General features: G+C 59.6%; 9 protein-coding genes and 1 non-coding gene across 10 annotated transcripts; 4 read left to right on the plus strand and 6 right to left on the minus strand.

The window, feature by feature from the left end:
• Positions 1 to 324: 324 nt before the first annotated feature.
• Positions 325 to 2,411, plus strand: K452DRAFT_361969 (uncharacterized protein; the record flags this gene model as incomplete). Its single annotated transcript, XM_033546464.1, has 3 exons — positions 325 to 840; positions 891 to 1,619; positions 1,794 to 2,411. 3 exons carry the CDS (start codon positions 325 to 327, stop codon positions 2,409 to 2,411), a joined length of 1,863 nt encoding a protein of 620 aa, XP_033393012.1.
• A 126-nt stretch (positions 2,412 to 2,537) lies between these two features.
• K452DRAFT_353562 (uncharacterized protein) lies at positions 2,538 to 4,201 on the minus strand. Its single transcript, XM_033545837.1, has 2 exons — positions 3,739 to 4,201; positions 2,538 to 3,631 (listed from the first exon to the last, which is right to left on the minus strand). Exons 1-2 carry the CDS (start codon positions 3,936 to 3,938, stop codon positions 2,947 to 2,949), a joined length of 885 nt encoding a protein of 294 aa, XP_033393013.1. The 5' UTR covers positions 3,939 to 4,201; the 3' UTR covers positions 2,538 to 2,946.
• Positions 4,202 to 4,482: 281 nt separating this feature from the next.
• Positions 4,483 to 4,818, plus strand: K452DRAFT_302058 (uncharacterized protein; the record flags this gene model as incomplete). Its single annotated transcript, XM_033542536.1, has 2 exons — positions 4,483 to 4,512; positions 4,588 to 4,818. The coding sequence occupies 2 exons, from the start codon at positions 4,483 to 4,485 to the stop codon at positions 4,816 to 4,818; spliced, it is 261 nt and encodes an 86-aa protein (XP_033393014.1).
• A 236-nt stretch (positions 4,819 to 5,054) lies between these two features.
• K452DRAFT_312464 (uncharacterized protein) lies at positions 5,055 to 5,936 on the minus strand (the record flags this gene model as incomplete). The annotated part of the gene is made up of 2 exons (XM_033543561.1): positions 5,055 to 5,728; positions 5,804 to 5,936. The coding sequence occupies 2 exons, from the start codon at positions 5,934 to 5,936 to the stop codon at positions 5,055 to 5,057; spliced, it is 807 nt and encodes a 268-aa protein (XP_033393015.1).
• Positions 5,937 to 6,164: 228 nt separating this feature from the next.
• On the plus strand, positions 6,165 to 12,784 carry K452DRAFT_321857 (uncharacterized protein; the record flags this gene model as incomplete). The annotated part of the gene is made up of 3 exons (XM_033544441.1): positions 6,165 to 10,412; positions 10,461 to 11,607; positions 11,671 to 12,784. Exons 1-3 carry the CDS (start codon positions 6,321 to 6,323, stop codon positions 12,780 to 12,782), a joined length of 6,351 nt encoding a protein of 2,116 aa, XP_033393016.1. The 5' UTR covers positions 6,165 to 6,320.
• Positions 12,785 to 14,202: 1,418 nt separating this feature from the next.
• On the minus strand, positions 14,203 to 15,302 carry K452DRAFT_111421 (uncharacterized protein). The gene has a single exon (XM_033535031.1). It carries the CDS (start codon positions 15,175 to 15,177, stop codon positions 14,470 to 14,472), a length of 708 nt encoding a protein of 235 aa, XP_033393017.1. The 5' UTR covers positions 15,178 to 15,302; the 3' UTR covers positions 14,203 to 14,469.
• Positions 15,303 to 15,466: 164 nt separating this feature from the next.
• K452DRAFT_197868 (uncharacterized protein) lies at positions 15,467 to 16,021 on the plus strand (the record flags this gene model as incomplete). The annotated part of the gene is made up of 2 exons (XM_033535981.1): positions 15,467 to 15,699; positions 15,787 to 16,021. Coding segments are annotated over 2 exons (468 nt in total), but the record flags the coding sequence as incomplete, so codon positions are not given.
• A 455-nt stretch (positions 16,022 to 16,476) lies between these two features.
• On the minus strand, positions 16,477 to 18,720 carry K452DRAFT_341276 (uncharacterized protein; the record flags this gene model as incomplete). The annotated part of the gene is made up of 1 exon (XM_033545367.1): positions 16,477 to 18,720. The coding sequence occupies one exon, from the start codon at positions 18,718 to 18,720 to the stop codon at positions 16,750 to 16,752; it is 1,971 nt and encodes a 656-aa protein (XP_033393019.1). The 3' UTR covers positions 16,477 to 16,749.
• Positions 18,721 to 19,359: 639 nt separating this feature from the next.
• K452DRAFT_302063 (uncharacterized protein) lies at positions 19,360 to 20,565 on the minus strand (the record flags this gene model as incomplete). The annotated part of the gene is made up of 1 exon (XM_033542537.1): positions 19,360 to 20,565. One exon carries the CDS (start codon positions 20,563 to 20,565, stop codon positions 19,360 to 19,362), a length of 1,206 nt encoding a protein of 401 aa, XP_033393020.1.
• Positions 20,566 to 21,763: 1,198 nt separating this feature from the next.
• K452DRAFT_t148 lies at positions 21,764 to 21,869 on the minus strand. The gene has a single exon. It is a non-coding gene; the product is annotated as a tRNA-Lys (tRNA).
• Between the last annotated feature and the right edge of the window lie 439 nt (positions 21,870 to 22,308).

Genomic DNA, 22,308 nt, shown 5'->3' on the forward strand with positions numbered 1-22,308 from the left:
GCGGTCGACGGCCACTCGACGGTTCTTCCGAACCCTGAACCAAGATGGAACACCACATCAAAACGTCACTCTTTCTTCCTTGGCCCTTCTTTCCGACACTCAACGCAAAAGACACGCGCCTCCGCACCGTCAGCTGCTCTCACTCGCAGTCCTTCACTTATTGCTGATCCCCCGACGCTTTCTTTTCTGCCGGCACTAGCACACTCGCTGTAGCAACTCGTTCTTTTTACACCAGACACTTTCCACGACTGAGAGTGTGACATTCTTCCAGCCGGATTCTGTAAACCCAAGTCAGCCCTTTCATGGCCAGAGTACGCAGCCAGAATGGCTAAAGAGGCGTCGTCCAGCTCTACGTCTTCACTCCGCAACAGAACGCAATACCAATCATTAATCCAAGAAAAAGGCGCTGAGCAAACGTCATCACTCTCACTCCCGACCACGGATGACAGACGTGACAGCCCTGTCGAGTCAAGCAGCGTCAGTGCACAATGTCTCCACGCGATCGAGCCACAAGAGGATCCGAGCGGTCCAGGCGCCCCGCCATTCAGATGCCAAAGCTGCAAAGAGCTCGACGCTGCCATTGAGAAGCACCGCATCGCCTATGCAGCACACGCGGTCAACAAGGATGACCGGACCCTGAAGAAAGCGTCGCGTTTGGCCGCCATGGAGGTCCGCAGCCTGAAGATCAGGCGCTTCAACAATGCCATAGTGAAAGAGCAAGGAGAAAAAGAAAAAGAAGAGGCCACGCTGGAAAGTGTCGAGGCGGGAACCCAAGACGAAGAGGAGACGCCACCAGGTGCCCGCTCTCCCAAACGCTCATCGCTGGATCTAGACGACGTCGTATGCCCCACTGCTTTCGTTCTCTTCACACAAAACTAACTCCCGCACAGGACCCTTCTTCCGCTCCCCAGCACCGCAACAACAACAACCCCGCCAAACGTGTCAAGTTTGCTGCCCCGTCTGACCTCTCCCCTCCGCGCCAGTTCTCCCGCCGCAACCACAACAACTTCGACCGCTCGTCGCCGGCCTACCGCCCAGGAGCGTACGCCAGCACGACCGCCCGTCCCCACGTCGACACCAGCGGCTACCGCCTGTTGTACGCCCAGTTCTACGCCGCCGACGACAGCCTCGAAAACGATGTCTTCACCTTCAGCAGCTCCAGCAACGGCACCCCCTCCCCCACCCACGACGAGGACCAAGACGCGGACCAGGACGAGGACGAGGACCAGCAGCAGCAGAGGCAGCGGTCGCGCCGCCGCCGCGCCCCTGGCCCCCCACCTCTCCCAATTGATCCAGCACGGTACGAAACCCCGTCCATAACACTAACCACGCCCTCAGGGCTGTCGCACACACTACTCGGCGCGCGTCTGCACGCCCTCCGACCTCAGTCCCGCAAACCGCACCACCCCCTTCCCAGCCGCACGCGCAACCGCACCCGCAACCGCGCCACCATCACCTGCACCCTCGCACAAAAACTCCCCCTCATCACGCTCACAGACTCCACGCAGCACACGCTTCTGCTCTTCTCGCGGCGTCTTGCGCGCGCTGCTCGCACCGCTGGAAAAAAGCGCCCTGTCGACGGCGTCCGGGTGAAAGACGAGACGGGGGCGTGGCGGCGCGTGCGTGTGCGGGGGGGCGTGATGGTCGTGAGCTGGGAGGGAAGAGGCCGCGAGAGTGTGTGGGGCGATGGGGAAGAAAGGCACGAGGAGATGGTGTGGGGCGTGCTTGATGGGGGCATGTGATGTGCTGTGCTGATTGTTTGTTTGTGTGGGATGGGTGAATGGATGGTAAAGGGCTGGCTAACATGCGTGTTTTTATTTAGGGGCGAAGTGCGTCTGCGGCGGAGGAGCGGGCGGGGCGAACGGAGCGGGCGGAGTGAGCGTGTCGAGCGTGCCCAGCGTAATGAGCTTAGTGAGCACAGCGAGCCTAACAAGTTGGACGAGCAAGGCGAATATAGCGACCTGGACGAACTTAACAAGCCAGACGAGCGTAGCAAGCAGAACAAGCGTAACAAGCAGACCAAACCCTCTTTCCCCGTAGCCGTTCCCGAACCTCTAGACCTAGATTTGGCTACCTCTCCTCCTTCATCACCCCCTTCTGAGAAGGAGGGGAGGAAGGAAGACAAGACGCCAGCACCACCGCCCCCCCGCCCCCGACGCAGGCGCCCCCTCAGGCGCTCGGACGCGTTTGTGCTGCAGGTGAGCGATTGCAGTGACTGCGACTGCGACGATGCGTTGGCTGGTAGTTTGGCGCTGCGGTCGCGGGCGCGTGGGGATGGGGGCGGTGGTGGTGGTGGTGGTGGTGGAGAGGGTGTTGGTATTGACGGGAATGAGGAGGGTAAACATGAGCGTGTTAGTAAGGAGGAAGAAGGGCAGATGCGGGAGATTATTCGGCGGCTGGCGCAGAGTTGATGGCTTGTTTTGTTCTGTGCGATTGGATACGTTTGTATGTATGTATGTAGGGGAGTGGGGGAGGAGTGTTTGTGTATGGATGAAGAAGGGAGGGATGGGCTGTGTGGTGGGATGGATAGATAGATGGGATATATGGATGGATGGATGGATGGCTGGTTTGGTTGGTTGTGTGTGTGTGTGTGCGTGTATGCAAGAGGGAGGGCGAGGGGATATGCACGGGTGGGTGGTTTAGCTTTAGATTATTTGGGATTTAATACCTAGGGAAGAGGTAAAAGGGATTTGTTCGTTCGGTTGTCATTGTTCGTTCGTCTATACCTACTGATCGTCGTCGTCGAGATGGTGGTAGTCTATGCTATGCCTACGCGGGAGTGCGCTGGTGAGAGCTTAAAGGTAGAGGGGGAGAGAGAAAGAAAAGGAAAAAAGAAGGGGAAAGAAAAGGAAATAAAGGGAAATAAAAGAAACAAGCAGCAAAACCACCCCCTCCCCCCACTCCATTTCTCCTCCTTCCCTCCCCGCCACCCCCACCCCACCCAACCTAAAGCTTATGCCTCTTCTCGCCACTCCTCAACCGCGCAAACTCTTCCTGCGGCACGCCGCGCGCAAAGCGTTCCAAGCCCGCAAAGACCTCGTCGACATTCGCGCGGTCCAGGAACTCGCGCTCCGGGGCCCGCACCAATTGCTTGATGCCTAGCAGACTGTCTGCGTTCAGATGCGGGCCGAGCCTGTCCTCCACGATGCCGATGACGCGGGCGAGGAACTTGTCGCTGTCGTACTTTACACCCCCTTCACCCGCTGCTCCACCCGCTGCTCCACCCGCTGCACCGCCCGCCTCAGCACCAACATCCACAACGGCATTAACAAACCCCGCGGCCAGCATCTCGTCCACCGTAATCCGCTTACTCATCAACAGCGCCTCATTCGCCTTCGCGACGCCCAAACGCTGCACGAACGCGCGGCTGCTGCCGCCCTCAGCGACTAAGCCAAGCGAGCTAAACGGCGTCAAGAGGTACGCGTGGGGCGCCGCGTATATGAAGTCCGAGAAGGCGATCAGCGCGGCCGAGAGGCCGACTGCGGGGCCGTTGAGCGCCGTTACCAGGATCTTCGGGTGCGTGTAGAAGGCGCGCGTTAGGTGCAGGTTGTTTGCTACGAAGGTCGAGAGCCAGTGGCGGCGCACGTCGGTTTCGGGGGGGAGGTCGCGCGTTAGGGATACGTCGGCGCCGCTGGGGGGTGTTAGTGCGGTGTTTGTGTGTGTGTGTGTTGTGGGGTGGGGGGAAGGGAGTGTAGGTTTGGGTGGTTTGTGGGGTTAGGTAGGGGCAGGGCGCCATACGCAGAAAAGAACCGCCCCTTCCCCGTCAGCACCGTGACGAGAATGTCGTCGCGCTGCGCGATGTCATTCAGCGTCGTCGCGAGCCGGTAGTACAGGTCCATGCCCATCGAGTTGAGTTTCTTGGGCTGGTTCAGGGTGACGATGGCGATTTTGCCGCGCGTGTGCAGCGTGACGGCGTCTTGGGGGGTTGTATCGGCCATGGTTGTACTTGTGATTGTGGTGGGGTGAAGCGGGGATTCAGTCAGTGTTGGATGTGGAGTAGAGGTAGGTAGAGTGAGATAAAGACTATGTATGTATGTAGAGAGGTAGCGAGCCCAACACGACGGTATAAGAAGCCCCGTACGCAGCTCTTCACATGCGGAGCTACGTAGTACGAGCACCGTATAACCGAGCTTTTGGATGATGAAGCGGGCACGTCCGTCAGTGAAGGAGCGCGGTCCGGGCGATTAGTGAAAGGCAAGTGTGGAGTGTGGAGAAGATGCCGAGGTCCAGATAACGCGCTCTAGTAAAGGTTATCAGATCGGAGGATTGTTTCGCCGCGCTGTCATGTTCTCCAGATTATTCCATCTCGCGGATATCTCCGGATAGGAAGGCAGGCACGAGGAACGAGACACCCCGCCCATCACGCACGCCTCGCGCATTACCTACCTACCCACCTAGACACACCCACCCACCAACCCACCCAATTGGCCACCAAACAAAACAGCCAGAGCAAACACCTCCACGCCTCACCACTCTTGCAAAATGGGCGGCCCCAACCTCGAGATCTTCAAAGTCAGTCCCCTCCACCTCCCCAAAACCCCCATAAACCCAAACCCCCACACCCCTCCACTAACCTCCCACCCTTAGTTCGGGCTCTACATCCTGTTCCCGATCGGATACATGTACTACTTCGGCACGAACCTGGAGGAGCGCTTCAGCGTGCCCGATTTCTGGCCTAAGCCGCACCAGACGCACAAGCTGCCGTACGAGAAAGACGAGATTGAAGGGGAGCTGGCGAGGTTGAGGGCGCGGAGGCTGGCGCTGAGGGAGAGGCGGTTGAGGGAGGAGGGTGCCCGGGAGGGAGGGGGGGAGGAATAGTGTGCGTGGGGGAGGTGAAAAGGATGGGTTGCATTGGAGGCGTTTTTTTGGGGGGTATATTGATTGGGCTGGAGTGCGTGCGTTGGTTGTTGCCAATGGGCGGCGGCTGTTGCTGCTGCTGCTGTTTCTTCTTCTTTTTCTGTGGTCTAGGGTCTACAGTCTACAGTCTACGGGCTCTGCCTACTCTGTGTGCGTCGCTTTCGCGCCGCCTGTACAGTACAAACACCCCACTCCGCTCACAACGACGCCACCCTGGCCATGAGGTCGGCCCAGGCACCGTCGTCGGCGCGCCCCTGCGTCGCGTTCATGTACAGGCCCTGCGCGCCCGTCACCTCGCCCAGCATGTCCAGGAACCTGTTCAGATTGGCGACGGCGTCATTGCCATCGAGCGGGACCATCGTATCCTCAATAGGGTCCCAGACGATATCCATGGCGTCGATCTCGAGCTGCAAAGCCTTGGAGATGCTCTCAGCGGCAGACTTGGTGTCGGCCGGGTCAGTGAAGACGATGGCGTCACCGTCCTCCTCGTCCAGGACGTCGAGCGCGCCCGCCTCGAGCGCCGCGTCCAGCACCGCGTCGGCGGTCACGCCGTCCCGCCCTTTGAACGCGACGCGGCCTTTGCGCTCGAACAGGAAGCCCACCGGCGTCGTGTTGCCGCCCGCCCGCTTGATCGCGTTGCGCACGTCCGCCAGCGTGCGCAGCCGGTTGTCCGTCTCGAACTCGAGCACCACGGCAACGTTGGCCGGCAGCATCGCCTCGACCGTCACCGTTTCCAGCGCCGTCCCCGTCGCCGAAATGCCCTGTCCGCGCGCTATCGCTGCGTCAATGCCCGCTTTCGGCATTGATGCCTTCTTGGCCTTGTCGATTGCGAGCGCGAGTCGTGGGTTTTGCGATGGCTCGGGGCCGTAGACTGTTGGCGTGGAAATAATTGTCAGTCGTGTGTGCAATTGCGGGTTTGGGCTTTGCTTTGTGCTGGATCACCCACGCTTCGTCGCCAGCGCTATGTCGTGCGAGAAGGCGGCGCGCGCCTTGGTCTTCGCCGAGTCGTTCTTGCCCTTGTCGTGCTTGATCGTGGCCCATTTGCTGTGGCCGGAGCGCAGAGCCGCGGTCGAGGTCATGAGGCGGACATCGCGTCTGCAGGCGCGGCAGACGAAGGCGACGGGGCGCAGCGGCTGCAGCAATGGACGAACGGGTATTATTGACATTGTGTTGTTGTTTGGATGTTTGGGAGGAAAAGTGTCGCGCAGGCTCGGCTGGTGCGCCGTAGCACGACCTTGGTTGGGTCCAGCGTGTTGCGGACTCGACTTCGGGGGTGAATGGGCAACGCTGCCTCGACACGCCATCCCACTCGACGACCACCCTTTTCACGCTTCAAACCGACGTCCAATTGCCTTATGATTGACATGACCGCGCCCGACTCGCATTCCCTACGCCCGTAATCCACGCCTAATACTACCTACCTATCCTCGACTCGCGCCTCCGCTGCTGCTGCTGCTCCCGCCATGGCCAGCCCCGACCCCACGCCCGCGCCCTCGTTCGCGCCCGCCGCGCCGCCCAACCCCGAGCTCGACATCCCCAAACTGCACACGCTGCCGTCGGAGCAGCAGGAGCTGTACCTGCTGACCTTCACGGCGGAGCTGGCGCGGCATGCGGCGTCGCTCGACGCCGACGGGGCCTCGGCCTACCAGGTCTACGTCAAAAAGGAGGCCTTCAAGGTGCTGACGCTGGCCTCGCCCGCGCCCACGCGCGTCGTGCGCGCCAACCTGGGCCGCGCCCTCGCCGACGTCTTCGCCCGCGGCGACCGCAAGCTGCTCTTCGAGAGCGTCAACGAGCTCGTCGCCCTGCTCGCCCAGAGCCAAAAGGCCGACAAGGAGCTCAAGGCCAAACACGCCGCCGCCCACTGCCTGGGCGCCGTCTTCGAGGCTGCCGGTGATAGCGCCATCGGCCTCAGCCCGCTCGTCGCCCAGACCCTGTTGCGCCAGCTTAAGCCCGCTCAGGCACATGCTGGCTTCCGCGCCGCCCTCTTCCGCGCCCTGGGCCGCGTCGCGCGCGGCATCGGTGGGAGCATGGATGAAACCGTCGCTCGCGACGCGTGGAAGCAGGCGCGCAATGCCGCCGGTGGCGACAAGGCGTTTGTTGTGCAGACGGCCGCATGCTGGTGCCTGGAGACGATGGTCCGCTGCACGCCCTACTTCGACAACTCCAACGACTTTGAAAAACTGCAGGGTGTGGTGTGGAAGGCCATCGATAATGCGTCACCAACGGTGCGGCACGCCGCTGCGGCCGCGTTGGCTGCCGCACTGGTCAGGAGCTATTCTGAATTCCCAGCCCGCGACGCCGTGCCCAAGATTAAGAAACCGAAGAAGGCGAAGAGGCAGAGCGCCGTCATAGACGGTGATGAAGAAATGTCCGACAGGCCTGGTTCTCCGGCGCCTACGAAGCCCATTACGCAACTGGCTTTTTCCCTTCCCGAGCTGCTGAAGCAGCTCAGCGCGCAGTACGTCCGGACCTCCTCCAGCAACCGCACGAGAACGGGCATCGCCGTGTGCTACATGAAGGTTGTAAGAGGTCTTCCGAAAGGCGTCATCGAATCCAAGTATGGCGATATCGCGAAACACCTGCTCAATGATGTATTGAGCGTGCCGAGCATCACCAACAACCGCTACCGCCAGCTTATCACCCGCAAGTTCGTTTCTCTGATTCTGGAGGAGGTTATTGGCCGCCAAATCTTAGGAGAGACTGGCCAATTGAATGCTGCGCGATTCCTGCTCAACGACATCTTGCGCGACTATCCTCCGGCGTTGAAGGAAAGACCAGAGCCGAGCAAGCAGTCTCTCACGGCGGCGCTGATGACTTTGACGTCTTTGACGAAAAGCTTGGGATCCGCCATCAACACTCTGGCAGACCTGTGCAGAGAGGCTTTGCTAGGCGTGCTGCAGCACCCAAGTTACTCCGTCCAGATCCATGCTTCGGCCTGCCTGCGCGCTTTTGTGCTGGCATGTCCGCAGCAGCTGATCCCTGCCGTCACGATCTGCATGAACAGCGTCAACCGCGAGCTCGGCCAGCTTTCCAGCGGCCGCGGCTCCCCAAGGAAGTGTGTCGGTTTCGCCAACGGGCTGTCTGCAGTCCTGAGCACGACGTCTTCTCAACCGCTGTATGGCTCCGTCGACGTCAATTCCAGAGTTTTGCAACAGGCCACGACTCTGCTCAAGAGCAGCAGCAGCTCCGATCTCAAGATCTCCAGCACGCAGATCCAAGTCGCATGGATCCTGATCGGCGGCCTTATGACGCTTGGTCCGAACTTTGTCAAGATCCACCTTTCGCAGCTGCTTCTGTTGTGGAAGAACGCCCTGCCCAAGCCGCTGAACAAGGACAGCATGACCAGCCGCAACCTCCTCGATCTTAGCTTCCTCGCGCACGTGCGCGAGTGCGCGCTCGGCTCGGTTCTCACGTTCTTGGAGTACAACGGCAGGCTCCTCACAACCGATGTGACGAAGAGGCTCTCGGCCATGTTGGCCAACACGACCATGTTCTTGAACAGTCTTCCTGCCAAGAAGACGACCGACGACGCGGCGCAACGCCTCTCGCCGTCTCTGCAGCTGCACGACTTTGATCTCATGGTCCGCCGCCGCGTGCTGCAATGCTACACCAAGCTGGTGAACCTGAGCCCCGCGAACAACAATGAAATGCTGCTGCAGACGAATCTGCTCCCGTTCGCGGTATCCTCGTTCGCTGACCCTGAAAACTACGCGCCGTCGGGCAGCTCGCTGAGCGCTAGCATTGCGAGCGCGGCTGGGGCGTTTGAGAGCGTCTGGGACGTCGGCGACAATTCTGGATTCGGTCTTACAGGACTTGTGAGGGGCTTTGATGTCAAGCCGTTGGCGGGGGAGATGGGTGAGCGGAAGAGACATTGGATGAGTAGGCCGGGCCCTGAAGACGCTGCTGATGCGGAGCTGCTTTCACCCATCTCCAGCGCACGTGAACATGATTCGATTTCTTTGTATATTTCGAAGAGCGGCGACGTGGACGATCTCCCCGACCCGCCTTCCACGGAGGTCGTCAACTCGGCGGTGAATTTGTTCGCCATCTTGCTTCCGTTGCAGACGCCAAAGGTCCAGGAGAGCATTTTGGAGCAGATTTCTTCTTTCCTGTCGGCGGTCAGCTTGCAGAGGGATCCGTACAGAAAGGCGGCAATGGAGGTCAATATTGCGACGGCATTGTTGGGGGCCCTGAAGGTCGCGAACAAGGAGACGCTGTCCACTTCCGGCGACCTCAGAGGCGCAGCTGTGGAGAGGGTCTTGCAGGAGCTGCTCCACCAGCTGATCGTGCACACGGACCAGTACGTGCGCAACATTGCGTGCGAGGCTCTCGGCCGCCTGTGCAGTACCACGGGCAACACGTTCACGACTGCCGAAGTCAACTTCCTCGTCGAGCAGATTGTGGCCAACAGGGAGCCGCACGTGCGGTCGGGCTGCGCCGTTGCGCTCGGCTGCTTACACTCGCAGCTCGGTGGCATGGCCGCGGGCTTCCACCTCAAGAACATCCTCAGCATCCTCATGTCGCTCGCCAGTGACCCGCACCCGGCCGTCCACTTCTGGGCCCTGGACAGCTTGTCCAAGGTTGCCGACTCGGCGGGCCTGAGCTTCTCGGGCTACGTCACCAGCACGCTGGGCATGCTGGCGCAGCTGTATGTCGCCGAGTCGCATAACGACGAGGTCGGCCCGCTGGCGTCGTCGAATTTGGAAACGGACTTACCCACGCCCGCCGTCATTGCGCGCTGCGTCGACAGCATCATCAACGTCTTGGGCCCTGACTTGCAGGACTTGACTAAGGCTCGCGACCTCATCACCACGCTGATTTCGCAGTTCCGGGCCGAGGCGTCACTTTTGGTCTTGGTTGAGGGGCTTCGCTGCCAGGAGCACTTGGCTCTCTACGCGCCGGGCCACATGCACTTCGCCGACTACGTCAAGGACCTGCAAAAGGATCTCGACTCGCCCAGCGCGGTCATCAAAGACATGGCAGTCGACGGCCTGCACAACCTCATGCGCCGCAACGCCGAGGAGATTATTGTGACGGCGAATCCGGGGCTGGAGGACCAGTTGTGGCTGCGCTTGAACGAGGTGCCGGGCCACGACGTCATCAGGAGCATGATGCGCAACTGGCTGCAGCAGACGGCGCTCAGCCACACGGCGGCCTGGGTGCACCGGTGCAACACGGTGCTCACCAAGACGATCAAGGCGCCCGACGCGCCGTCTGCGGCTAATGCGGCGACGAAGACGCCCGCAAAGCAGAACGCCGGTATCGATCTGCAGGACGAGGAGGTGGCGGGCTTTGCGGCGGCTAGCGGCGCTCCGGCTGATGAGGGCGCCGTGGTGGGCGAAGCGATGGAGCTGCTAAAGTGGCAGGTCCGCACGTTTGCTATGGATCTTTTGAGTGAGTTGCTTAGCATTGTGGGGAAGCAGGAGGGGAGCGAGAGCGAGAAGATTTTGGAGTCGAGGATCGCGGACGTTGTGAGAGTTGCTTTCTCGGCCAGTACGGCGGGCGTTGTGGGCTTGAGGCTTCGGGGGCTGAGAATCGTGGATCAGGTGCTCAAGGTATGTGTGTTGTTGGTTTCTGTGGTGAACTTGGCTGATGTCTTGTAGCTTTTCGGAAAGACGCCCGACCCCGACTTTCCCGAAGTCACGCTGCTGGAGCAGTATCAGGCGCAGATCGGCTCGGCGCTCACGCCCGCGTTTGCGGCAGACTCGTCGCCCGAGCTGGCTGCTGCGGCCGTCAACGTGTGCGCGACATTCATCGCCACCGGCATCGTCACCGACGTCGACCGCATGGGCCGTATTCTGAAGCTGCTCGTGTCGGCGCTGGAGAACTTCTCGAGCGACGCCGAGACGGCATCGATTGGCGACCTCAAGGGCCTGTCATCCAACGCGCAGGTCATGGTGAAGATGGCGGTCTTCTCGGCGTGGGCAGAGCTGCAGATTGCCAGCGCCGAGCAGCGGTACCTAGTGGACGTGCTGAACCCGCACATCGCCAAGCTGACGCCGCTATGGCTGTCAAGCCTGCGCGAGTTTGCGCGACTGCGCTTCGAGCCGGACATATCGACGACAGCGGGCGGGCCGACCAGCATGTCGGGCAGCCTGGACACGATCTACGCGGCGCTGAACCGCGAGACGCTGCTGAAGTTCTACCAGGACTCGTGGCTGAACCTGGTCGACGCGATCGCGAGCCTGATCGACGAGGACAGCGAGTTTGTATTTGACGCGCTGGACGGGAAGACGGAGCTGGACGAGTCGACGGGCGAGCCCAAGGCCGCGCCCGACATCAACTACCGCGACGAGCCGGTGGCGTTTTTCTTCGTGCTGTTCGGCCTCGCGTTCGAGGCGCTCGTCACGTCGGGCCGGCCCGGCAGCCGCGACGCGGCGTCCTCGTCTTCGGCGGCCGTGGTGGGCGCGCCTGCCAAAAAGGGCCAGACGCTAGAGATCCTGCGCGCGCTGAAGAATATCCTGCGCCCGAGCGTCAGCGGGCACGCCATCTACCAGGAGGTCGTCTTTGGCGAGACAATGGACATGCTGGACCGGCTGGTGCTGACCGAGGGCTTGGACGTCCAGGCTGTCATTGTTGATATTGCAAGGAATTTGTGCATGGGGCACCCGAGTGCGGTTAGGGCCCCGGATGCCCCGCCCGGCGAGGAGACGCTGTCGGACGATATTGAGCAGCTGTTTGAGCTGACGCGGATTATTGTGCTGGTGCTTGCGGGGCTGATTCCGGGGATTGGCGATCCGGGCGCGCATGGTATGTTTCCCTTTCTTTATTCGACTGTTTCCCCAAGCTAACGCGCACCGCAACCCAACGCAGCCCGCCACGCCCTGACGGACGAATCCGTCACGCTGATCCACAGCGCCCTGTCGGCCCTCGTCGACGCCGCCGCCGTCTTCCCCACCATCATCCGCACCGACTTGCACGCCTGCCTGCTGCAGATCTTCATCACCATCCTCGGCACGCCCTCGACCCAGGCCCTCGTCGTGCCGCAGGTGCTGCCGCTGTTCCGGCGCTTCGTCGCCTCATTGGCACAGGCACCACAACCGCAAGTGCAGCCGCAATCCCCGACGGCGCAGCAGCAGGATCTCCCCACGCAAGCCCAGCTGCGCAGCACCCTCGACCGCTTCCTAGCCATCATCGCGCACGCCCAGCTGCGCGAGCACGAGGCCGCCCTCCCCGCCGAGAAAAACACCCTCATGGCACTGACGATGCTGCTGAGCTGCGCGGCGCGCGCCCTCGACCCGCTGGACCCGCTGCTCGAGCGCGCGGTCGGCACGCTGCTCGATTGCTTGAACAACCGCATGACGTCAAAGGTCGCGGCGAACTGTGCTCGCTCGCTGCTGCTGCTGCCGAAGCGCGCAGGCGCAGCCACCGAGCAGCAGCAGCAGCCGCAGCTCACGACAGAAGCAGCCCTCGCCCGCCTCCTCCTCCCCCGCCTCGTCGCTTTCCTCGCAAACCCCTCGGACCTGGAAGACCTGGCCGAGAGCCGCGCGCTCGTCGCCCGCGCGCTGACCGCTTTCGTCGCCTCGCTCGCCCAAGGCGGGAACTCTGCTGCTGCGGCTGCGGCCATGGCGCTGGTTATCCCTGCGCTCTTGGCGCGCGCGGCGAGGGAGCCGGGGGCGGATGGCGCTGCTGTGGCGGCTGCTACCGCGTCCTCCCCTTCTGGGGCTCCTTCGTCGGGGGCTCCTTCGTCGCCGACGCCCCTGGTCCAGGAAACAGCAGCACGCATCCTAGAGCTCGCGGCCGCGGACCAAGCGGCTTTTGTGGCGACGGCTACCGGGGGACTGGCGCCTGGCGTGCGCGCGTTCATGGAGGGCGTGGTTAGGAGTGGCGCGCAAGGGGCGGCGGGCGGGAGGAAGGAGGAGGAGAGTGTGAGGGAGGAGGGGGCGGGTGAGGGGCCGAGGATTGCGCTGAGGATGGATTTTTAGAGGGGGGGGTTTTTTGGGTGGGAAGGGGAGGGGGGAGTGTGTACGTTGTGCTTAATGCCTAGCTGTCTTGTGTGTGCTTGTCTTGTCTTGTCTTGTGTACGCTTGTATTGTGTCCTGTGTGTGGGGGGTTCTGGAGCTGTTGATGGTGGTGATAGTGCTGCTCTCGTAAGCCGCGGCCTTCCATGGTTTCGGTTGTGATGTGTATATGTGCACTGCATATTGTATATCACCCCTAAACAAAACAGCCCACCTACCTCCCTCGCCTTCACCGGCGCCAATGCAGGGACAGGAAAATCAAAAATCACGCGTACATACGTACGCTACGCCCATCCGCCCGCTACCTTAGTCGCGCCATCGCTATCCATCTGCCTCTCCCTCACGCGGCATGGCAATGGCATATCCAAAGCCGTGACTGCCTTTGCCCCAAGAAAGCCGGCGCCGATACGTTGGCTAAACGCATCACGTCCGGCGTCTTCTGTGTCTCTTCAGTCTTCAATGACAACCCCTCCAATGAAAACTCGTAAGAATGCCATTGTATGTAGTAAGTTAGAACAGTATAGTTGATACGCGACGCCATTGCTGCGGCGGGAGAGATGGCGCCGTCGTCTCCGGGTAATGGCGCAGGGTGACAGTCGCAGGTCGTCTTCCGCAGGTGGTGGTTTGGGGCAATGGAGTCTGTGCGTCAGGGGTCTTGTGGAGGGTCAGAGATGTTTTGTAGCATAGCTAGAATATGGAGGATTATGAGAGGAGAGAGAAGGGTAGGTAGGGGCGTTGATGATGGGCAGGGAAGGAGTATCTAAGAAAATACATCAGTTCTGTTGCGTGCAAAGAAAGCACTTATCTAGCCACATAGACCTGTGTGTGATCAAAGAGGTTTATCTCATGCGTACTGTCATTCATCACGCGTGCCCTAAGCCGACTAGGCCCTCCGCTCTGTCCCGTCTTCCTAAGTTAATATACCAGGAGCAACTTCATGCCTCCCTCGTCTCTGCCCGTATGTCGTACGCTAAAACGCAGCTCGCGCCACAGCAGCGCCATCTACATTGCATCCACGGCCAACCAGCGAGCACCGTCTCGCCAAAAGGAGGAAGAGAAGCCAGTACCACGTACACACACCAACAACGGCAAGATCAACAATCAAAATCCACAGCCAATATGCTGTGCCGGGCCCCTGGTAGATGACAAGGTCGGGCGTGGCTTATCTAGAAATAGAAGGGTGCCTACGCGGCGGTGGTTTTGTTAAGTGCGATAGTCATGACGGGGCCTACGAAGCAGAACAGGCTACGCCGACGTATAAAGGGCTGATCAAGGCCCAGAGAGGAAGCGGCGAAGTGCAGATGTGCGCAAGAATCATTAGTTCTTCAGTACTCGCTGGCTAACGGAAACTTTCTTGATTTGTTCACAGTGGAGGGCCGGAGTTGGTCCTGCAATTTGTTTGTGATTGAGTGGTCGTGTTTAGGTCTTGTTCAAACAGAATAACGACAGTCGTCATCACGCTTCCATGACAAACGTCCGCGTCTCCGAAAATGTATGTACATCGTTATCGAGATCTTGTGTGCGGCTTGAGATTCCGGGAAGAAAGAACTCGCCGACAAGAGCAGAGGAATTTGGTCGTTGTTGCGCCGCAGTCCCTAGTTTTCTGGTTTGTCGACCTACCTCATACTGTACCGTATACAATATGGGTACTTCAGACTGCAGCTGCGGTGGCTGCATCCGAGGGTGCTCTGTAGGTGCCGTTTTTATACCATGTATACCACGGAATAACTGCCCCGGAACTCAAGGAAGTATATGAATTCGACAACACACTCACAACACACTCTTGCACGTACAACGCGCTCCACCATCGCCCTCGCCTACACACCTGGCCTTTGCTGTCCAGCCGCCGTAGCCGTGCCGCTGCTGCGCTGGCGTCGGCGTAGATATCTTCTGGGACGAGGCTGTCTGCCGCCTGGCCAGTCCTAGAACTTGCCGCTCCTGGCACGGTGCAACACGGCACAGTCACGGACGGTGCGAAGAGCGCGTGCCTACTATTTCTAGTGATGTGCAAGGCTGGGGTGGAGCAGATACCGCGCGCTGCCAAATGAGCACAAGGCCTCTTTTCTCGAGCAGAGGCATCGCTGGGAAGGCGTTTTTGGAGGTCACCATCATTTTGCTGACATAGCGAAGCCGTGTGTTGTTGCATGGCGCCTTGATGAGATGTCGCTGTTGACGGAAGGCTGGATGGAGGGCGCGCATGTATATACGTCTTGCCAGTGGCTTGCTGTGCAGCAGACTTTTTCAAACCTTGCCCACTGCTCTTTTTTTGCTTCTTCGCCGGAATCTTCTTCTGCACTCCTGGCTTTGGAGCCGCTGTTGCGGGTAGCACGAGCTCTTGTGGCCCGCGGCTACTGTGCATGCTGCTTGGCCGGCGGTAGGAAAAATGTCTGTCTATCGTGCAGCTCGTCCATCAAGAAGACAGCAGTCCAGTGTTTCCACTAGCCACGGTCATGGTGGTTCAAGTACCTCGTTGTTGCGAATCTCAGGAAGAAGTGAAGAAGTGTCGTCGGCACCGCGTCACGCGTCGCAGCACGCGACTCATTCCCCACCGCATCAGCGCGAGCCCTGACTCAGCAGCCTCTCTACAATTCCACCACCATCATCACGACCTCACCTGCCCCGCCCACCACACACCCACAACAACAAACATGTCCTCGAACGTCGGGCTCACCACCCCCCGCGGCAGCGGCACCTCCGGCTACGTGCAGCGCAACCTCTCCGCGCTGCGCCCGCGCGACGCCGCCGCGCCCTACACCAAGGACTACGACGCCATCAAGGCGCACCGCCAGCGGCAGCCGGACAAGGAGATCCTGGAGCACGATCGCAAGCGCGAGGTCGAGGTCAAGGTGTTTGAGCTGCGGGACAGGCTCGAGGACGAGGGGTACGTCACTACGTTTCCCTTCCCTTCACCCACCACCCACCACCACAACAACCGCAACCCCCACTAATGCCCCTCCCCCACCCCCAGCGTCGACGAAGACGAAATAGAAACCCAAACCAGTGCCTTACGGGCCAAACTCCTCGCCGCCGCCCCCGCCGCCTCGTCCTCCTCCGCGCGAACCAGAAACCTAAAATCGCACCAAGTGCACGAGCTTGCGGCCGCCAAGATCGAGGAGAGCGAGAAGCTGCGCCGCGCGCTTGGCATCCGGGAGGACTATGAGGAGGGGGGGCATTGGCGGCGGCAAGAGGAGAGGCTGAGGGAGGGTGTGGTGCGGGAGCGGGAGGCTGAGAAGGAGAGGGAGAGGGAGAGGGAGGGTGGTCTTGAGAGGGGGAGTGGCGGTGGCAGGGAGGGCAGGCGCGAGAGCGCCGACGAGCGCTGGGCGCGTGAGAGGGACGAGCGCGAGGGGAGCGATTGAGTATGGATGTGCGCGCGCAGCGTTCCATGGGACGGGATGGGTAAACTCGTGTCACAAAATCCGGCGTTTTCGAGGCGCAGCAAGGCAGGCGTTCATTTCATTTCATTTCCTTCCTCAGCTCCTCTACCTAGGTCCTGCACCTACGTGCGCGCAGCGTGCATGCATGCATGCGTCATCAGGCAGGCAGGCAGGCAGCGCCGTGGGCACGACCGAAATGCATTTTGTTTTCCTTTTCTGTTTCTCAATGCCATGGACACACCCGACCAACAAAGCACCCACGCACTAAAACCACAGCACAGCATAGTACAGCACACGAGCTCACTCACAAACAAGATACGTACGTACATATATATGCATGACATATGTATATAAGTATATATATAACCATCATCCGCCTTCATTCCCCCTCTACCTATCACTCCTTCCCATCCCCTCCCATCCGAACCCCACCCTTGCATTCCCATTCCCATTCCTCTCCTTCACCCAAAATCAATGTCGATATTGGATGCCAAATTACTTACGATACGATACTATACTATCTATATTCACTACCACGCACTACCACCCCTTCCCCCTTAAACAAACCTACCCCCCTCAACAAAACTACAACCCTCATACCCGTCCCTCTCCGAGCCCAACATCTCCCCAAGCATAGGTATAGGCGTAGGAGGCCTAGGCGGAGGCTTCGGCTTCGGCTTTGGTTTGGGATTTGAGTTCGAATTGCCATTGACACTGAATCTGTGTTTAATTTTCGGTTTTGGCGGCGGTGGTGGTGGTGTTTTTTGAGTTTGGGTTTGTGTTTGGGTGGAGGTGTTGAGGGAGTCGAGCAGGCTGAGGTTTGTGGCTGTGAGGGAGGTGGTGGGGCGGTGTTTACTACTGCCACCACAGCTGCTGCTGTCGCTGGCGCTGGGGACGCGCTCGCGCACCGCAACCACGCGCCTGCAGTCCGTTTTCCGTCCTTCTGACGCCGGCGCCTGCGCTTGCGCTTTCGGCGTCTCGTTTCTGGGCAAGGTGACTGCGGTTGTGGTTTTGGCAGGGCTGGGGCTCATGCTCGTGCTTTTTCCGTTGATAAAGTTGTTGCTGCTTCTGGCCTGGCTGGCCGATGGCCTGGAAAAGCTTTCTTTCGTGCAGCCACAGCAGGTCCTGCACTCCGTGACCTCTGCGTCGGATCTCGAGGCACTGGTCGCCTCCTTTTTCGACACCACTGCGGCAGCGGCCGCCGCAGCCGCAGCACCTCGCGCAAGCAGCGCGCTGCCAGGCGCGGCGCGGGAGCGGGCAGCATGGCTCGCAGAGGAGGCTGGCTTGGATGAGGCAGAGCGCGGCCTGCTGAAAGCAGCTGCCCTGCGCTCGACCGCATGCCACTTCTCGCGCCCGACGTACGCCTTGGGCGGGAGGGGCAGCTCGAAGCCGCTGGCCCACTCGTCCTCCCGCTCCTTGACTTCCCACTCGCAGCACTCGGGCTCGTCGTCGCACACCGCCGTCTCGTTGCCCTCACCTAGCCCCAGCATGCCATCGCGGATCGCGTTGATCGTGTCCACGCAGAGCCCGTACGCGCTGCGCCGCCCCTCGGGCATGTAGAACTCTGCTTCGGAGACGCGGCGGCCGCTCGTATCCAGCCAGCCGTCGCTGTAGCGCGAGGCCGCCCACCGTCCCCGCTTGTAGCTGCGTGTGTTGCGCAGGTAGGCGTTGCGGGGGCGGGGCCGCTGCGGGCTGAGCGTGGGCGGGAAGTGTACGGTTTTGCGAGGTGGCGGGCCGTTTTGCTTGTCTTTGTTTTTTTCTTCGGTTTTCAGGATCCCTTTCAGGCCGCCGTGTTTGCTGCTTTTTGATTCTTTTTCTTTCTTCGCTTTTCCTTTGGCTTCTCTATCCTTTTTATCTGGGGATTCTAACGACGTTACCCACGCAAACAATGCTGCTGATACTTTCCTTGGTTCCTCCGCTGGCAGTGCTGGCCGTCGTCGTACTGGGAGCGGTGGTCGTGATGGCGCCGCCAATTCCATGGCAGCGACGCCGTCGAGCGCCACTGACCGTGCGTACAGCTGCAGTTGCATGGTGCGGATGGCATTCCGGCGGCTCTCGAACGATGCCGCGGGCATACAATAAGGCGTGCCGTTGCGAAAGTCGGTGAGGTCGCGTGTGTAGTCGGTCGTGATGAGCGTGAGCTCGGCCAGCAGGCCGCGCAAGCTGGGATGGATGTCGGAGACGGTGGATATGGATCCTGCGAGTGCATACATGTCCGCTTTCGGGCTGGTTGCTTTGCCTGCGCTGCCCTCTTCCTTCCAGTGTGCCATACTGGGTACGATGAATGCAGTGGATTTGCTGAGGGTATTGGACATGACCGACGTGCGTGATTTTGGGGTAGTGTCCTTGGTGGTATCCGGTCCCGATGGGCGCAAGGGAAGCTCTTTTAGCTCAGGGACGGAAGTGCTATTTCTTTGAAAGCTGGGTTTGGAGGACGATGGGCTGGCAAGTGAATGGGCCATATCTTGCGTATGCCGGATTTCAGTGTCCACGCCATCGTGGAAAGTCTCTCGTATTGCGTAGCTCATTGGTCGTTGATGGATTCGGAAGCAGTTGGAGTGGAACGGATAGAGTTGTGTAGAATTCAGAATTGGATTTTGGACATGCAGAGCAGGTTTTGTGCGCGGTCATTGATGGTTGTCGCATTTTCTGGCTCAGTGACAAGACCATGTATCTGATGAGGAAAAGCGGCACCGTCGCGCACCAAAGGCTGGAGAAGCACCTAAGTGCTTGGAGTTTGGCTCTTGCATGTTGTTGACGACGTGATTGTGAGCAAGCAATACGCGCATGGAACCGGTGTTTGGTGGGGTTGATTGTGCGATTGTGTAAGTGTTGTGTAGATGGAAGTCGCGAGGTGTGGGCTGGGCCGCAGCTGCCTATTGCGACGTCCCCCACCATTTCTAAATCTCTGGACAATCTGCGCAATTTTTCTTCGCTTTCTTACGCACAACCTGCGCCACCAATTCTGGGCGATTCTGGTGTCTCACTTCAAAGGTACGTGACTTGCTTTCACACCATCAAACTCTACATCACTACACTCTCGCACCCTCATAGCTTCATATCATCACATACTAATAAAACATCCTTTCTCTAGTCTTGAAACATCATACAACACCAGCCAGCTCCATTCTCACTCTCGGCTCCAACACCTCGACAGTCTACTCTACTCAACCAACAACCCTCTCTCTCCTCAGCCCAACCCCACCCCTCCGCACCACACCCCCCGACCTAACAACCCTCATCAGCACCCCCTCACGAAGCACAAACACGCCCTCCCCGCCCGGCCCCCTCAGCACCGTCGCCGTCTGCTTCCCATCGCTATCGCCATCAGGCACCGAGCCCACGATCTCAAAGCCCGCGAGATACACGCTAGCGGGGACGAGGACGCGCGTGGGGTTATGAGAGGGCGTGCGTGGTGTTGGCGGCGTGGTTATTGGCATTGGACTGGACGAGCGAGAGAGATGTAAGGAGGGCGAGACGTCCGCCCAGCGAGCACGGGAACGCTGCTGAGCCTCGTCGGCCCCCTCCTTCTCTCTCTCTCCGTCCCTCTCACGCCACACCCCCAGATCCAAATTCGCAACTCTACACCGCGCACTCCTGTACCGCAGCCTCCGCTCCCTCACAAGCTCCAACAGCCCATCCAGCACCTCCAACTCGATCTCCATCTGTCTCTCGCTCTCCTCGTCTCCATTTTCATCCTCGCCTTCTACTATCTTCCCCTCCGCTTTCAGAGCGACGAAGCGCGCGTATCCCGCCCGTTCAGCAGCCTCATAGTGGGATTTCGCAGCGTGGTATGCCGCCTCTGCGCGCTCGAGACGGATGCACGTCCCGCAGAGCGCGAGAGCGGGCGCGGCACTGTCTCCACCTGCTGCTGTGGCGGTGACGGGGTGCCGGCAGCGGAGGGCGCGGGCGGGGGAGCAGTCCCTCACCGCCATGGGAGTGGGCGCGTCCACTTCGTCGTCGTCCCCGTCCCCAGCAGCAACAAGCGCCAGCGCCGCCACCGCAATCGCAGCATCGGGTCCCTGTGCGCGGACGTCACGGCGCAGCGACACGAGGCTGGGGGGATGGGGGCGCAAGGACTTGGCGGAGAAGAGGAGGCGCGAGAAGTGCCTGCTTTTGCTCCTCGCTTTCACTTTCGCTTTTGCCTTGCGCCATGCGGCCTTGGGCGATGATGATGGGGTGGGTGGCGGGGAGGGTGACTGCGGAGTTGGCGTTGGCGTCGGCGTCGGCGGCCGTGCTGCTGGTGCTGGTGCTGGTGCCGGTGGCGGGGTAGGTCTCGCGGGGATGGGGTACACGCGCAGCATCTCGCTGAAGTGGACCCTCCGGCTCTCGGGCGTGGTTTGCAGGGTCGCGGGGGCGTTGTCCGCGTCCATGTTGCGGTAGCGCGTGCGGCTTTGGTGGTTGTGGGTGCCGCGTGCAGCTGAACGTAGCCGTCCGTATGCGGTGAGGTGCGTTGCAACAGTATTAGGAGTCGCTGGTGGTGCTGCGGGGGTTTGGTTACAGCGGTGCGCGGTATACTATAGATGCGTAGCTTAATAGGCTAGGCGCGGGTATTTCGAAGTGAAGAATCAGTACACAAGGCCAGTGCGCGCGAGACGGGTTATAGGCATTTGGGATTTAGGTTCTAACTGCTCGTGGGGAGAGGAGTTGGTGTTTTGCCCAGGAGTGATACTATGGGGTGCGAGCATGGTGCGCTGTTCCATGCTTGTTGCGCGTGGATGAGGCGTCTGGCGGACCACCGGTGGTCTGGTACCGGGATTGGGTGCATGGCACCCTGGTACGGATGTGGCAACGTCGCGGCTCCGGCGACGCAGCGTGCTGAGGCTGGTAGCAGCTGCGAGGGCTGGAAGCGGTATCGTGATGTTTTGTTTCATGGTGAACATGATCTTGACGGTGGATTTTAGAGGTTAGTATTGCTGCTGCGGTTGGTGTTGGAGCGGCGGTTTTGGTTTCTGCTGTCGTGAGTGGTGTTGGGTGTGAGGTTGTAAGGGTGATGGTTGGTAAGTGGTTTTGTCTTTCGACTGGGAAGTTTGAGTACTTTTAGCCGGTAAATAGCTTAGATATGCTGGATATAAATCAGTAGTCGTGGTGCTTTAGAAATGCACAAATAAATCAGTGTTCTTCGTTCTGTTTCCTTGCGAAGCGTCAGTGGAACCAAAAATCAATTAGAGTGCTGCATGGCACAAGTGCGGTAGCTTTTAACAGGCCACCATAAAAGTAAAAGGCTCCCTGATGCTCCTGGCTTGCCCAAAGGTGCTTGGGAATATTAGAACAATCATTCTTTAGTTCGTGTTTGGTGTTGGCGAAGAATGTGATCGCAAAGACGCATGCGCCCCCGCCCCCAGCACACCACGCCCAACGCGACGCCCCAGAAAACCAAAAAACCAGTGCTCTTACATTGCAAGGACACCGAGAGAGTAAAAGCAGTAGTCCGGGGAACTCCGAAAGGTGTAGTGGTCGGCGAAATCTCGGCCAAATTTCTCACCACCAAAAAATCTTCACCGGGCCCACAACCACCAAATTTAACGCTATCACGACCATTTCAAGTGCAAAAAAAGTGATTGGGAATTGAGCCCAACGCGGGGGTCGAACCCGCAGCCTTGAGATGCCTTGGATCATTGCCTTCTGCTGAAGGAATGGTAAGAGTCTCACGCTCTACCGATTGAGCTAGCCAGGCGGTTGTTGGAAGCGAACTTCCTTGCTGTTGATGGAAGGACAATGGCGTTTGGAAGTTATGAAAAAGAGGACTGTGGCTTGCTTCTCTGCTGATTGCGAGGGCTATGGGGCAGCGGTGCGGGTGAGAGGTGCCAGTGTTGGTGGGAGGGGTGCAGGTTGACTCATCGCGGAGATAAACTCACGGACTTCCGACGGCAGAAAACCATCGACTCTGTGCCGAAAGGCAAGCCTGAAGTAAGCCTTTACCATGAGAAAGTAGAATAACAGAAGTACTTTGGACGGAATAAAAAAACGAAATGACGGATTTTTGACCTCACTGACGAATTTGAGTATGATTGTCTTGCCAGAGGTAAAACTCATTGGCAACTTCCGGTTCTTGATCGTATTCAGTATGCCATACACTCAGAAAATAAAAGAGGAGAGTAGTTGGTAAAAGGGAC

The sequence above is a fragment of the Aplosporella prunicola genome (assembly GCF_010093885.1).
Source record: "Aplosporella prunicola CBS 121167 unplaced genomic scaffold K452scaffold_31, whole genome shotgun sequence".
NCBI classification, from domain to species: domain Eukaryota; kingdom Fungi; phylum Ascomycota; class Dothideomycetes; order Botryosphaeriales; family Aplosporellaceae; genus Aplosporella; species Aplosporella prunicola.

Coding starts and splice junctions, on each gene's coding strand:
- K452DRAFT_353562 (XM_033545837.1), bottom strand. CDS start 3,938: ATGGCCGATACAACCCCCCAAGACGCCGTCACGCTGCACACGCGCGGC. Junction 3,632..3,738: donor AAGGGGCGGTTCTTTTCTGC/GTATGGCGCCCT, acceptor AACACCCCCCAG/CGGCGCCGACGTATCCCTAA.
- K452DRAFT_111421 (XM_033535031.1), bottom strand. CDS start 15,177: ATGCACAGTAGCCGCGGGCCACAAGAGCTCGTGCTACCCGCAACAGCG.